At 39.6% G+C, this 16,088-nt stretch overlaps 1 protein-coding gene across 13 annotated transcripts in view; it reads right to left on the reverse strand.

The window, feature by feature from the left end:
• Positions 1-989: 989 nt before the first annotated feature.
• The window catches only part of LOC144686695 (RNA-binding motif, single-stranded-interacting protein 1-like), a 637,597-nt gene continuing 622,498 nt past the window's right edge, over positions 990-16,088 (reverse strand). For all 13 annotated transcript variants that reach the window (XM_078552250.1, XM_078552249.1, XM_078552248.1 and 10 more), the window contains 3 exons: positions 6,790-6,870; positions 5,995-6,082; positions 990-3,565 (listed from right to left, as the gene is read on the reverse strand). In XM_078552250.1, the coding sequence (XP_078408376.1) occupies positions 6,002-6,082; positions 6,790-6,870 (162 nt within the window). In that variant the 3' untranslated portion in view covers positions 990-3,565; positions 5,995-6,001. The remainder of the gene's footprint in view (positions 3,566-5,994; positions 6,083-6,789; positions 6,871-16,088) is intronic.

Genomic DNA, 16,088 nt, shown 5'->3' on the forward strand with positions numbered 1-16,088 from the left:
TAAAATCTGTGCCAAAATTTTATTGCTCTCTTTCAGAACTTGCGCTTATGCAGATTTCCTTTGTAAACAGTTATCAAACTTTTCTTGGTTATCTTTTTCAATAAGCTAAGAAATTATTACATTTTTGTATGCAATATAGGACAGTAAGTAGAAAGAGAATGACACAGAACGCACAAAACAAAGAGCCTCTGCACAGCACTACTTTCATCAAAAACCCATAGGCCAGGATTTTCCCGTCTGCGAGCAAGGTGGTGGGGGGGGGGGGCCTGCTCTCTGACATGTAAACTGACGCATGGTGAGGTCGGGCGGAACTCCCGACGTCACTGCGCCCCTTTTAAATTTTCAGATAGGCAGGGGCTCAGCAAAATCAGCTGTGCGCCCGCCGTCCTGTAAATGACCAATTGAGGCCATTGACAGAGTCACTTATGTAATTAACGGCCCTGCCCATCCAACCTTAAGGTTGGCGGGCAGGCCAGGAGCCCTGCTGGGCATTAGAAAAAGCATAAAACCTCATCCACAGGCGGGACGAGGTTTCATGTAGGTTTTAAAAAATTTAATTGAAGTGTTTTTAGAAATTAGGACATGTCTCAACTCATGACAGTGGCACATGGGGGGACATGTTAGGGAATTTTCTTTTTTTCTATTTTTACTATTTTTGACAGTGGAGCCGATCTCCCTGAGGCAACACTTAGCCTCAGGGAGATGAGTGCGCTCTTTCATGCGCATGCGCGAAAGAGCACACTCTCGGCTCAGGGAATCCACCCCCCCTCCCCCCCTCACCTGCACAGGGGGCTTCCATGCGGACGTCACGCTGGGCGGGCCTTAATTGGCCTGCCCACGTAAAATGGCAGCGTGCTCCCGTTTGGGTGCGCCGATCTGAGGGGCGCTTCTGCGCGCCCGCTCTTCAACATCCCCCCCAACGGGGGGAAAATCCTGGCCATAAGAACAGGAATGAAAAGTAATTAGATTAATAAAAATGTAAGATGAAGTATTTTCACTTGGTCGTTTTTTATTCAAAGGTTTTCCAAAAGAAAATTAACAGAAATACTAAGGTACCAATCTAAATTAATTTACATTTCAAAAATGTTTTCTTGGCTTAAACAACACATCTTAGGAAACAAAACTACAGAATGAGTCATTTGGAACCGGACAAATAAGTTACCACTGGCAAGTTTGTGGCACAAGTAAAACAAAAATAAAAAATTAATTCTCTTGATCATATAGACATATCTATGAAAATCTTTTTCAAACAATCTGTACAAAAGGTCTTTCTTCATAAATTAAGTTTCTTTATAATTTAATGGCTGTCTACAATGTGATGTTTTAGGTAACTGATCATTTCTTTATGTACAGCGGATTTTCTTCCAAATCTTATCCAGATAATGAGTATGGCACTTAGTTCAGATATTAAACAGCAGCCAATTCCACACAGTTATATAGACCTCTCAGATTTCAGTCTTGAACGATACGCAATAATCCAATATTTGTCTGTAGCTCTGATTCTAGCAATCAATCAGCTGCAATTTGCCTGGATTTTGACACAGCAGAAATATTCTAGGGAGTACTGATCAAGTAATACCACAACTGTTTTGCTTTTCACAAGATATATGTGTTGAGAATATAACAAACACTATTTTTAAAAAAAATCTCTTCAGCAGCAAATATTTTGAAACTATGAAATTTACTGATGACAAGAACTTAATACATTGACATATTACAATAATTCTGAAAAATAGCTAAACACATGAAAAAATAACTTGTTTAGCCCTAGCTCCTGAGCTAGAGTGATTTGGTCTAGTGAGGCAGGCAGGCCCAGCAACCTGACCCAATAAAACAGAAAACACAACCTTGAGGTAGATAACTGATCAAACAGCTGACCAGACAAATGCACAGTCTCTTGGAAGACAACCTATTTTATTTATTTTTAAATACAAGTCATGAATAAATGAGGTGAGCTCTACTGGCTTGATGTGAAATAAAACTGTTTCTATCAGGTAAAGCTCCAAATAGTTATCAGTGACTTCATAGCTTCAAAATCATTCTTATTACTCTAGCACATGTAGTGAAGATGATGGTAATGAAAATTATATAAAGTGTGGCACTGCTTGGATCAAAACCTTCCTTCATGCTTCTTTGTGTCCCTACATTTAAAAAAATTAAATGCAAATGCACGTAAAAAGGCACATCTAATCGCAAACTGGTCCGGCACAAAATAAAATAAAAGTGTACAGAAGAAACTCTAGGCTGACTTCTTTTCCCCATTTGACTAGTTTCTAGCTCATAATTCTTTGGTAATATTAACTTTCAAAAGTGCCAAGTCTTTTTTTTTTATATATACCTAACAAAGAGCTAGTACCCATTCAGAATTATGCCAATCTCTGTTTATTTTCAATGAACAAAACTGGTTTAGCTTTCATACTTTTTCTTTAAAATCAACTAATTTATTTGCTACCTTGTGAGCACTCATAAATCATCTAAGCTTTAGCAACTCTTAAAACCTGCTAAAGCTGAAGAAAAAACATTGCTATGACAGGCACACCCATTCTTACCCCTTTTATCTACACTAAGACTACAACATCAATTTATTTTGAAAAAAGCCAAAAGATTTTTTTCATTTTCACAATATAGCAGAATTCCTAACTCTTTTCTATTATCTGATGAATTTACAACCCAACCACCTTAAAAACACTTCATTGTTAAAATTTCATCAAACTCAGAAAATGTATTTCACCCAACATGCTTTTTCCTCCTAAAATTTCTACCTCAATTATTACTTAGCTAAGAACAATGAAAAATATAAAAAAAATCTACAATACATTAAAAAGGTGTGATCCACAACCAGTCAAATTAGGACTATCAACTCTATAAAAGTCTATTAATGCTGATTTACAAGGCATTACTGAGCCATTTTGTATGGCCAAAGCACTATATCTTATAGAGGTTTTTAAAATGTTTCAGCTTCTGAAACATGAGGTTTAAGGCAAATTGTAGCTTGAGGAAAAAATTTAAATCTATAGTCACATCACTCTACCTATAACAAAGTCGGCATTTAACAGAAAAAGACTCTAACAATGTAACACTTCACAACAACAACAACACTCACACAGCAAGCATAGTATATCAGTGGAAGGTACCTGGTCTAATTTGAAACTTCAGAAAAATTCCAGGTATATAATACAGAAGAAGTAATATAAGTCATAACAGACATCTTTAGTCTATGAAGACTAATCTGCCATGCATCTTTAATAATAAATTTCACTCTCTCAATCTATGCATACAGAAGGTTTATGTTGCTGTTTAGACAAAATCTTAAAAATAAGCTTTCTTTCCTTAATAAAATAAACTTATTTCCTGGAGGTTTATTTACCCCTTGATGAATGTAAGCATTTATATGTACTTCACAGAACTTATACCAAAATAGTCTGCTTCAGCTGATTTTATTACAAATATTTTTTCAGAACCTGTGCAAAAGGTTGACAATGTTAAAGCATATTAGATTAGAATCCATGATTGTTTCAGTCCTTCAATGTCCTCCGCTAGGTGGGGAAGGGCCATCATTGCACATCTGAAATACAAAAATGAGGAAGACAAACTTTTACAAAGGATATCTTCATTTTTTTAAAAAACAGATGAGAATCACAAAAGATTTTTTCTTTCTTCCCGAATTCATTCTTTTTGGTGGTTCCATTTATCAGAGTGAATGAAAGAACATACAGACTCATGCTGAGTGAAGGAAGAATGAAAAATTTGCATTTTATATTGCATCTTTTGCATATTTAGGGTATCTCAAAGCACTCTGTAGTCAATTAATTACTTCTGCAATATAGGCAAATACAACAGTCAATTTGCACACAGTAAGGCCACATAAACATCAATGGGATAAATAACCTCCGACAATGCAGCATTTCAGCAATATAAACAGTCATTTGATGATACAGATCTAAAGTATTGCTGAAAAAAAGAGGCATTTTTTGTTGAAGTTTTTCATCTTGCACTCATCAGGACAATTCGCAAGAAAATACCAATGTCAGGGGAAACAACATATTTATACCGTATGAGAAGAGAGTGCTGATTGGTTGGCAAATGTACTCTGATTGGCTATCCTGTGGGATAATGGCTACCCTGGTCAGATTATTTCATGCAATATCTCGCAAACGCATGAAAAGGTCCAAGGCCATCACTTTCAGCTCTGAAAACTGCCCAGTCTACCTCAGATTACTCTGGAAGGGTAAAGTACCTCAAAAAATAAGCAACAGGTGAAGATAGCTGTTTCATGCTGCTACTATGCATTAGCAATACTAGTGGCATTCGCCACTAATAGGATGCTGCCGTCAAGCCAAAAAGACATTCTGCGTATCACACAAATGAGTAATGTGGTGTATGAATTTTAGTGCCAATGTGATGCGAGATATGTAGGCCGTATGTCCCAAAGACAGGTGGATTGTATCAAACAGCATGTCCCTTCCATTGTTTGCAACGGGCAAGGCATGGACCATACCCAACCAGCCCATATTTACAAAACTCAAAACACAGTGTCCAACATTAAATGTGACTCCACGATTGGGCATTTGCCAAATAATTCTCAGTGTGCTAAAAATTATGCTGACTACCAATTTAAGATCGTCAGTCAGGTTCGCAGTATGACGCATTTGCTTGTACTGGAAGCTACTTATATTAATACACAAGGCCCTGTTCTTTGCAGACAGGAAGAACACGTATGCACATTACACCTGTTTCAGTGAAACAAAATGAGTGACAGCCATTTGCTGGTTCATTACCCAGGGCAATGTCTTGACCAATCAGAATCAAGCTGCCTGGTTTAAATTTCAAACAATGCTTGGCAGTTTACTGTCAGTCACCATCAACTGGTATATCTTTCATGGCAACGCCTTCACCAGAGTCCACTTGCCAACCAATCAGCTCTCTCTTCTCATACACTATAAATACATTGTTTCCTCTGACATTGGTATTTTCTTGTGAATTGTCCTGATGAGTGCAAGACAAAAAAAACAAAAACATCTCTTTTTTTCAGCAACTTCAGCAATAGTGCTTAGTGTTGGTGTGCAAGTCATGTGAACATCATGTGAAAGAACATGTAAAAACACAGGCATGTGTCTTGTCCTGTAGGAATGACACCTGTGAGAAAAAGTCAGGTGGTGCACAAGAAACCTGAAGGCAAAGGAGAAATGTTGTATCCTGATTACAGAAATGTAACTATTAGTGAGGTGTACACATAATAGCCTAATAGACCATATCTAATAAAAATGTCCAGATTATAAAATGGTCGAACATTACACAAACATAAACATTTTATTTGTAGCTGAATATCAAATTGTATTTTATGTAGTAATACCAGTTAAAAGATGAGAAATGCCCATGAATATAAATAACTGATTGAACTACTTTCATTAAATGTAAGCAGTTTGAGCACAGAACACCGCTGGACATACATCGGGTCATTCAGATTATATTTCACAAAAGAGACTGCTGCAATAGCAAAACAAACATCGAAATGTAGATTTAGGTTTCAGCTTATTGACTAACTGCAGACACATGTAATTTCATAAAAATAGGGCCGGAATGAACTGGTGCTTATTCAGCCTAATGTTAACATATTATGCAAAACACACTATTCCCTTAACCTTGAAGTTGTGCCTTTCTTCTGATGACTTATGGATCCAAGTGTTTACGTCATGAGTTAGTGTAATATTTGAATATAGTATCAAAAAAAATGGAGGAATTACCTTATTCATTAACATTGAGACTTTAGGGCTATTTTAAAATCTACCAAAACTAAAAGCACTCATAAACATTTTACATATAATCTTTTCTATGTCATCCAAACAACTGAATATGTTATGAAAGTACAACTAAAAGGTCTTTATGCTTTTTAATCAGCAACAGCACATAGACATGTTGTCATTTTTGCCAATTTGACTTAAAAACTTCAAAGGGATAAATAAATCATCAACGTTTGCAACAATTAATAGCTACCTGAGAATTACTTGCTTTGCTGATAAGAGTAGGGAGAGTGTTCAGTCGATGTCTCTACAGAAACTTGCTGCTGCTGACCGCTAGACTCCTGTGATGATGAAATACAATCAATAAAGCACATGCTGAAATCATTAGATCCTTATTACAATTAAGTTGTGTCATGAATTCACTTGCAGCTTCTCACTATTATCTATTTTTAAAAACAGATTATGAACTGGCATTATCAACATTAACTACATCAATCACAGACAAGTGTTCATTTTACTGCTGAGACAATGATACCAGAAAGGCAGTCCAGACAGGATAGTCTTCCAATCATAGTATTCTACAAAAAATGCTTTTTGAAATGAGCAGTCCATTTAAGTGTGTCAAGCATTTATGCCATTTCCATCAACTATTAACTTGAGACATCAATGTAATAAACATATCAATAGTTAAGTAGTAAGTATTATACAAAATACGCCTTACATTAAAATAATTACCCATGTTCATATATAACCTAAAAAACAGAATTACTATTTCTGTACAAGAAGCCCTATTATTCCATATTCAATACCTAGATTTAGGTGTGTGCGTATTTCACTTTATGCAGTAGTTTATCTGGAATACAACTTTTATCCTTTAATTGAAAATATCTCTACTGACTTCTAGTGGATGTGGAAAAGTTAACTTAGTATTTTGAGATATTGAAAGATCTGAATGTGTTCCACTGAGGACCCAATTAAAAAAAACAAAATTCTTATTTCAATAACTGCTTATAATTGATGGATGTGTTATGTGCACACAAACACTTACCTCCACTGGAACAGCAGCTGTTGACACGTGTGTGTACTGGGGGATATATGTTCCCTGCATAGCTGGAGCAGCAGGCATGTACTTTAAAAATAAAACGGGATAAAAAATGAACCGTCTTTGATGCCCTTAATCCTGCTGTTGTAGTGATCATGAACATCTGCATACACTAATAAATTAAGACTTGTGTGATACACATTAACCATCATTCTAAGTTAAATTTACTGAAATAAATTAATTCTGTACCCATTCCAATGCAGTCACAATATTTTACAACTAATATTTTTATGTTTGTAATCCACTTTACAAAACTTCAAAAATGTCTTGCATCTTTTAAAATATGCATATATATTTTTGTTCTGCAACATGTTCAGCATCTATTCTTTAACTTCAATTGTTTAAAGTTATCAATTACAACTAGAAAGAAAAGTTAAGAGAAATAATTCTTGAGCTGCTACTTTCTCTGAATGCATAACTATGTGAGGGAAAAGAGAAGGGGCAGTAAGACTTTGAAATAGAATGTATGGAGGGAAGAAATTGGGGTATTGGAAGTAGGAAGTTAAACAAATGGTAAACAGAATGGTAAAGGGGCCAACAGGCAGAGAGGGAGAAAGAACTTGACAAAATAAGGTGAGTTATGCCAGTACTAGCAGGATTACAAAATCAAATTAAGTGACTGGAAATACAAATTGGCAAGGAAACAGCTGGAAAAGAAACAGTTGTATTAAATGCAGTAAAGCTAGTTTCCTAAGCAGCATGTCCTAAAGACTAGAAAGGAGCAAATGATACTCTATTTACTTATGACCATGAACCAAAAATAGTCACCAGCCTAGTAGGAAGGGAGGATCTTTAAAATAATGGCATGATTACGTTGACAATCCAGATTGAAAGGGGCAAGAGGGATCATAATTCAAGGATTAGACTTAAACAAGCTAATGTTGAGGAAGGAATTTACTGTAATACAATTAGAGAAATTAGTTGGGAAATCTACAGACCAACAGTGGAACCTACATATAATAACAAGTAGATTACAAAACAATATTTGCAGCTCAAGGGCAACAGAATTACTTCTGAGTTGACGGAACAATTGTCTGTGACAGATGTTCAAACCATCATTAAACTATAAGGAGCTATAAATTTATTTTGGGTGATGGTGCAATGGTAGCTCATTCCTTTCACACTGAAGTCAATTGAGAAGAAAATCAGGCAGGGTGGAAAAAAGGGTCTGTCAATGCGTTATCACTGATTTTGCACTAATGCCCAAGACAAATACATACCCGTAGGATGTAAAGACAAAAGTGTAGGAATGATATTGAGAGAATTACAGGAAGAAGGAAAGTAAGAGGTAAAGAGAGAATGTGGATAAAATATGCAGAGGGTATAAAGGGTAACAGCAAAGTTTTTTTTTGAGTACACCAAGTAACAAAGGGATAAGGAAGATGGTGCCATTAAAAACAGGTTTAATTACAATATAAAGATAGTGGAGGTGAAGACCTAGTGGAACAGCTAAACTGAATATTTTACTTTGCGATTTACAGTTAAAAAAAATAACCGCCCACTCTCAGATCTAAAGGGAAAACTGATGATTAGTATCAGTGGCAAAATTGTAATGAGTAACCTAAGAAGAATAAAGACAAATAGCTAGCCCAAATCACAGAATTGCTAGTGAAGGAGGCGGCCGATTAGCCCATCATGTCTGCACCGGCTCTCTGAGTTAACAATTCACATAGGCCAGAATTTTCATGTTGGTGTGCGAGGGTAGACCCGGCACACCGGCACCTAAAATGACATGCGGTGATGTCAGGCCTCCTGACATCACCATGCATCATTCAGATCTTTTGTTCAGCTCGCGCGTGCTGGAAGTGGCTGCGCACCCGCTGAACTGTCAAAGGCCTGTTAAGACCATTAAAAAACTAATTAAAGTAATCATCAACCCTGCCCGTCCAACCTTAGGGTTGGCGGGCAGGCAAAGAGCCCAAGGGACCTTCGCGTTTTTCAGGATGAGATTTCCTGAAGGCTTTACTAAATAAATTTTGCTCAATCTATAAACATGTCCCAGCTCGTGTGGCACGGTCACATGAGGGGGTGTGTGTAAATGATTTTTATCTTTATTAAAATTTCTCAATATGTACTTAATCTCCCCGAGGCAGGTCCGTGCCACGGAGATTTCTGCGCTCTTTCGTGCACATGCGCGAAAGAGCACAGGCTCCGACTCTCCCTCTTACTGCCGTGCGTCATGCTGGGCAGGCCTTAATTGGCCCGCCCACATAAAATGGCAGCGCGGAGCCAATCGCAGGCGATGATTGGCTCCGCGCCCTCTCCCAACCGGCCTGCCCGACATGGGGAAAATTCTCCCCATAGTGTCATTCCCCCGCCTTCTCCCCAGATTGTGCAAGAGGACTCCGAGCCACGCAGTCAGCAGCACCTAGCACCTAACATCACAGGAGAAACAAAGTTCATTGTTGGTCAGAAACTGCTGTTAGAGAGTGTCATCAAGTGCTGAGAATTAGAAAATACATGGGGCTACTTACATTTAAGTAAGAAACACAAACAATAGTGAAATAAAGTTAAGTCGAGGCCAGGTAAAGTTGCATAAGTAAACCAAAGTAAAATAAAATTAACACAAGGGAAGTAAATTGAAGCCATTACAGGTCAGCTTCGTCGTGTGGAATGCGTGTCTTGTAATATGTGGTAAGTTGTGGATGGTACCAGTGTCCTAGATGACCACATGTGCAGGAAGTGTCACCAGCTACAGAACATGAAGCTCAGGGTTTCGGAGCTTGAGTGGCAGCTGGGGTCACTGTGGTATATCCGCGAGGCTGAGAGCTACGTGGATAGCACGTTCAGAGAGGTGGTCCCACCGCAGATTAGGAACCTGGAGGCAGAAAGGGAATGGGTGACTGCCAGGCAGTGCAATAAAATTAGGCAGGTAATGCAGGAGTCCCTTGGGGCCCTGCTCACCAACTGGTTTTCTGTTTTGGATAGCAGTGGTTGGTTCTTTGGAGGAGTGCAATTAGAGCAAAGTTTGTGGCACTACAGGAAGCTCTGTTGTACAGGAGGGGAGAAAGAAGAGCGGAAGAGCAGTACTAAAAGGGGATTCATTAGTTAGGGGAACAGACAGGCGTTTATGTGGGCATAGACGTGACTCCAGGGTGGTATGTTGCCTCCTTGGTGCCAGGGCCAAGGATGTTATGGAGCAGATGCAGGACATTCTTTTGGCGGAAGGTGATCAGCCAGCGGTCGTGGTGCACATAGGTACCAATGACTTGGGTAGGAAAAGGGGATGAGGTCCCGAAAGCAGACTTTAGGGAGCTAGAAAGGATTGAAAAGCAGGACCTCTAAAGCAGTAATCTCAGGATTACTCCCAGTCCCACGTGCAAGCGAGTATAGACATAAGCCTCTCCGCAGATGCTGTCAGACCTGCTGAGTTTTTCCAGGTATTTTTGTTTTTGTGTTAGAAATAGGAGAATTGTGCGAATAAACATGTAGCTGGAAAGCTGGTGTAGGAGGGAGGGCATCAGATTTCTGATGTATTGGGACTGGTTCTGGGGAAGGTGGGACCTGTACAAAGCGGATGGTCTACACCTGCACAGAACTGGACCGAATATCCTTGCAGGGAGATTTGCGAGTGCGTTGGTAGGGGCGGTTTAAACTAGGTTGGCAGGGGAATGGGAACCCAAGGACAAATTCAGAGCAGGGAACAGGAATTGGAGAATTAATGACTCTGAAAGACAGAAGCAGCACAGATTAAAAAGTGTCCAGCACAGGAATTTGGCAGCATTAAAACGTATATATGGAATGCAAGGAGCATAGTAAATAAAGCCGGATGAGCTGAGGACACAGATTCCAGAACAGAAACTTGGCTTAACGAAGGGCAAAAATGGCAGCTCAACATCCCTAGATATGGAGTTTTCAGGCAGGGGGATAAAAAGGGTGGGGGTGTAGCAGTATTGGTTAAAGAATCAATTACAGCTGTGAGAAGGGATGATATATGAAATGAACTATCAAATGAGGCCAGAATTGAGCTCAGAAATAAAAATGGGGCAGCCACACTGCTAGGAGTGTACTATAGACCCCCAAATAGTGGAAGGGCGTTAGAAGAGCAAATATGTAGAGAGATTTCTGAGTGTGAAAACAATAAGGCAGTAATTGTTGGGGACAATATCCTAATATCAGTTGGGATATGAACAGTGTGAAGGGCACAATGCACACAAAATTCTTGAACTGCATTCAAGAAATCTTTTTTAGTCAGCACATAATGAACCGAACGAGAAGGGGTGCAATTCTAGATTTCGTCTTAGGAAATGAAGCTGGGCAAGTGGGTGGATTAGCAGTGGGGGATCATTTTGGAGATGGTGACCATAATATAGTTAGATTTAGCATCATTATGGAAAAGGACAAAGGTAGAACAGGAGTAAAAGTTCTAAATTGGGAGAAGACAAATTTTACAAAGCTGAGAGATGAGTTGGCAGGAGCGGACTGGATACAGCTGTTAGAAGGAAAAACTGTGTCAAATCAATGGGAGGCATTCAAAGGTGAGATTCTGGGGGCATAGTGTAGACATGTCCGCACAAAGGAAAAGGGTGGTACTGCCAAATCTAGAGCCCCCTAGTTATCCAGAAGCATATAGACCAAGATAAAAGAAAGCTTATGACAGTCACAAAAGACTTAATACTGTTGCGAGGGGTTGGGGAAGTGAGACACCTTGGAGTGCATATCCACAGGTCCTCGAAGATGGCAGGACAGTTAGACAAAGTGGTCAAGAAAGCATATGGAATGCTTTCCTTTATTGGGCGAGGTATTGAATACAAAAGCAGGGATGTAATGATGGGACTGTATAAGACGCTGGTTAGGCCACAGCTGGAATTTTGTGTACAGTTCTGGTCACATTACAGGGAGGACATAATTGCTCTGGAGAGAGTGCAGAAGAGATTTACAAGAATGTTGCCAGGGCTTGAAAATTGCAGCTATGAGGAGAGATTGGATAAGCTACGGTTGTTTTCCTTAGAACAGAGGAGGCTAAGGGGTGACCTAATTGAGGTGTACAAAATTATGAGGGGCCTAGATACGGTAGACAGGAAAGATTGTATCCCCTAGCTGAGGGGTCAATTACCAGGGAGCATAGATTTAAGGTGATTGGTAGAAGGATTAGAGAGGACATAAGGAAAACCTTTTTCACCCAGAGGGCGGTGGGCGTCTGGAATTCACTGCCCAAGTTGGTGGTTGAGGCTGAAACACTCAACTCCTTTAAAAGGTACTTGGATCTGCATCTGAAGTGCTGTAAGCCTGCAAGACTATGGACTAGTTGTTGGAAAGTGGGATTAAAATGAGTGGCTAGTTTCTTTTTTTCTCCTTTTGTCTGGCGCAGACATGATGGGCTGAATGGCCTTTTTCTGCACCGTAACTTTTCTATGGTTCTGTGGTAACCCTGCACATCCTTCCTTTTCAGATAACAGTCTAATTCCCTTCTGAATGTCTCAATTGAACCTGCACCCAGAACTGGATGCAATACTTCAGCTGTGGCCAAACTAGTGTCTTTGCTCTAGCACTCTATACTCATAATAATAAAGCCGAGGATACCGTATGCTTTATTAACCACTCTCTCAATCTGTCCTGCCACCTTCAATGACTTATGCACATACACACTCAGGTTCCTCTGCTCCTGCATCTACTTCAGTCGTATCCTTTATTTTATATCTTTGTTCCATGTTATTCCTACCAAAATGAATCACTTCATATTTCTCCGTGTTGAACTTCATCTGCCACTTGTCCGCCCATTCCACTAACTTGTCTATGTGTGTTTGAAGTTCTACACTATCCTCCCCACAGTTCACAATGCTTCCAAGTTTTGTATCATCCGCAAACTTTGAAATTGTGCTTTGTACACCAAGGTCTAGGTCATTAATATATATCAGGAAGAATAAGGGTCCCAACGCTGACCACTGGGGAACTCCACTACAAACTTTCCTCCAGCCCTAAAAACATCATTAACCATTACTGTTTCCTGTCACTTAGCCAATTTCGTACCCCATCCTGCTACTTTCCGTTTTATTCCATGAGCTATAACTTTGCTCAAGTCTGTTATGCAGCACTGTATACAAATGCCTTTTGGAAGTCCATATCACATCAATAGCATTGCCCTCATCAACCCTCTGTTACCTGTTCAAAAGACTCCAGCAAGTTAATTAAATACTAATTTCTCTTAGCAAATCCTAATGATGATTTCCATTTAAGAGTATTAGAAGAAATAAGCAAAGAAACTGGACATGCATTATTTACAATCTTCCCAAGCTTGCTGGATTGAAGAATATCATCTAAGGACTGGGAAGTGACATATGTTACATAATTATTCAGAATGCAATGAAAACTTGGTGAATATACTTTTTTTAAAAAAAAGAATTCCATCTTTAAAACAAAAACAAGGGGACACAAGTGCAACTGTAGCTCAGTGGTCAAGAGCAGGAAAAAATGGTAGAATCTGTTTAGTGACAAATTTTACAAATTACTTGATTATTTGAAAAAAAACAAACTGATTACAGAGAATCAGCAAGGCTTTACTGAAGCTAAATTGGTGCATACCTCACCTGGTAGAGTTATTTGAGGAGGTTAAAATAACTTGTATTTGTATGTGCCTTTCATGCCTTTAAGATGTTTAAAGAACTTTAATGCCAATTAATTACTTTTCCTATGATGTCATTGTTCTGATACCAGCAAATGAGGTACCCAATTTGCACACAGCATGGCCCCACAGTAAATGTTAATTATCTTGTTGAGGGTTAAATGTTAGCCAGGGAAACGTGAAGTCTTCTGCTCTTCTTTGAATCCAGCTGAACAGGCAGATGGGGTCATATCTTAACATTTTCCTCTGAAAGATATGAGCTCTAAGATGCAGTCGTCAATCGTTATTGCAATGAAGTTTCAGGCCTGATTCCATGCTCAAATCCTGCAATGGGTTTCACTAGATGACCTCCTGACTCAGATGAGAGTAGTTATTATTATTTTATTTGAAAATGTGCAAGTGATAGGATAAATGTTGGAAAAAAATCAAAATGCAAACTATTAGGTAGGAAGATAAATTAAAAGGTAAAAATGTCTAAAGTACCAAATAGGTGGACATTATACACACTTCAGCCATTCAGTAGTTTCAGGGTCAGCACTGTAGAGTTTGGAAAGTCCTCCTGTAGACTAGCATGAAATGAACACCCATTCAGCAGATGTGCAGCATCCTAAACTACACTGCAGCTATTGAGGGCTGTACTCAAGTCCACAGGTCTGATTTTTTTTGCTGCACAATTTACCATCCTACATCCAAAATGGCTGAGCTTGCACTGGAAACAGCATGGTACCTCGAAGTTAGGCAGTTGCTCATCAGGCTGGGTGATATCGAAAGAACTTCTTATGAGTTGTGAAAACAGGAGCAGCATCAGGCATACCTAAATAGAGATGTCAGCCTACTTGCATGCCAAACAGCAGAAGTAGCATGCGATAGATTGAGATAAGCAATCCCACAAGCAACAGATCAGATCTAAGCTCTGCAGTCCTGTCTCATCCAGTCATGAACGGTGGTGGACAATTAAACAACTAACAGGAGGAGGCAGGTCCACAAATATCCCTATCCTCAATGATTAGGAAGCGCAGCACACCAGTGTGAAAGACAAGGCTGAAGCATTTGTAACCATCTTCAACCAAAAGTGCCAACTGGTTGAGCCATCTTGGCTTCCTCCAGAGGCCCCCTGCATATCAGATGACAATCTTCAGCCAATTCAGTTCACCCCTTGTGATATCAAGGAATGGTTGAAAGCACTGGATACTACAAAGGCTATGGGCCCAGACAACATTCTGGCAATAGTCTTGAAGACTTGTGCTCCAGAATTAGTCATGTTCCTAGCCAGGCTGTTCCAGTACAGCTGCAACATTGACGTCTACCCAACAATGTGGAAAATTGCCCAGGTATGTCCTGTATTCAAAAAGTAGGACAAATCCAATTCAACCAATTATGGCCCCATCAGCCTCCTCTCCATCATCGGGAAAGTGATAGAAGGTGTCATTAACAGTGGTATCAAGCAGCATTTACACAATAACCTGCTCACTCAGTTTCGGTTCTGCCAGGGCCACTCAGCCCTGATTACAGACCTCGTTACAGCCTTGGTCCAAGTATGGACAAAAGGGCTGAATTCCAGAGATGAGGTGAGATGACTGTCCTTGGTATCAAGGCAGCACTTAACTGAGTGGGGCATCAAGGAGCCCTGGAAAAATTGAAATCAATGGGAATCAGAGAAAACTCTCCACTGGTTGGAGTCATATCTAGCACAAAGAAAGCTGCTTATGGTTATTAGAGGCCAATCATCTCAGTCTCAGGACATCACTTCAAGAGTTCCTTAGGGTAGTGTCCTAGGTCCAACCATCTTCAGCTGCTTCATCAATTACCTTCCTTCCATAATAACATCAGAAATGGGGATGTCCGCTGATGATTGCACAATGTTCAGTATCATTTGCAACTCCTCAGATACTGAAGCCATATGTATTCATATGCAGCAAGATCTGGACAACATTCAGGCTTGTGCTGATGTGTGGTGTGAATGTCACTTGCCACTTAAATGCCAGGCAATGACTATCTCCAATAAGAGAGAATCTAATTATCTCACCTTGAAATTCAATGGCATTATCATCGCTCAATATCCCATTATCAACATAAAAGCAAAATACTGTGGATGCTGGAAATCTGAAATAAAAACAGATAATGCTGGAAAAAAGCTCAGCAGGTCTGGCAACATCTGTGGAGAAAGAAGCAAAGTTAACATTTCACATTTGTATGACTTCTTCAGAGCTAAAGAGAGGTAGAAATTGATTTTATACTGTTTAAGAGGGGGTGGAGCAGGTGGAGCAACATAGAAGGTCAGGGATAGGTGGGAGTTAAGGAGAAGTTTGACAAAGATGGACACAGGACAAAGGGAGCGTAAATGGTAGTGTTAAAGACTAAATGAGGTTCTGATAGAGGCATTAAGGTAAGATAGCAAAATGCGTTAATAGCAGAACAAGGGCCAGTGCTCCTTGAAAGCAAAACATAAAAACATGTGACAAATGGCTGTGTATGTGGGGTGGGGGTTGGAGAAATAGGAGGCTAAACGCAGACTGAGTGACTGCTTTGCAAACACCTTCGCTCAGTCTGCAAGCTTGACCCAGACCATTCTGTTGCTTGTCATTTCAACACACTATCTTGCTCTCATGCCCACATGTCCGTCCTTGGCCTGCTGCAATGTTCCAATGGAGCCCAATGCAAACTGGAGGAACAGCACCTCATC

Source organism: Cetorhinus maximus, chromosome 11 (assembly GCF_964194155.1).
Source record: "Cetorhinus maximus chromosome 11, sCetMax3.hap1.1, whole genome shotgun sequence".
Lineage (NCBI taxonomy): Eukaryota > Metazoa > Chordata > Chondrichthyes > Lamniformes > Cetorhinidae > Cetorhinus > Cetorhinus maximus.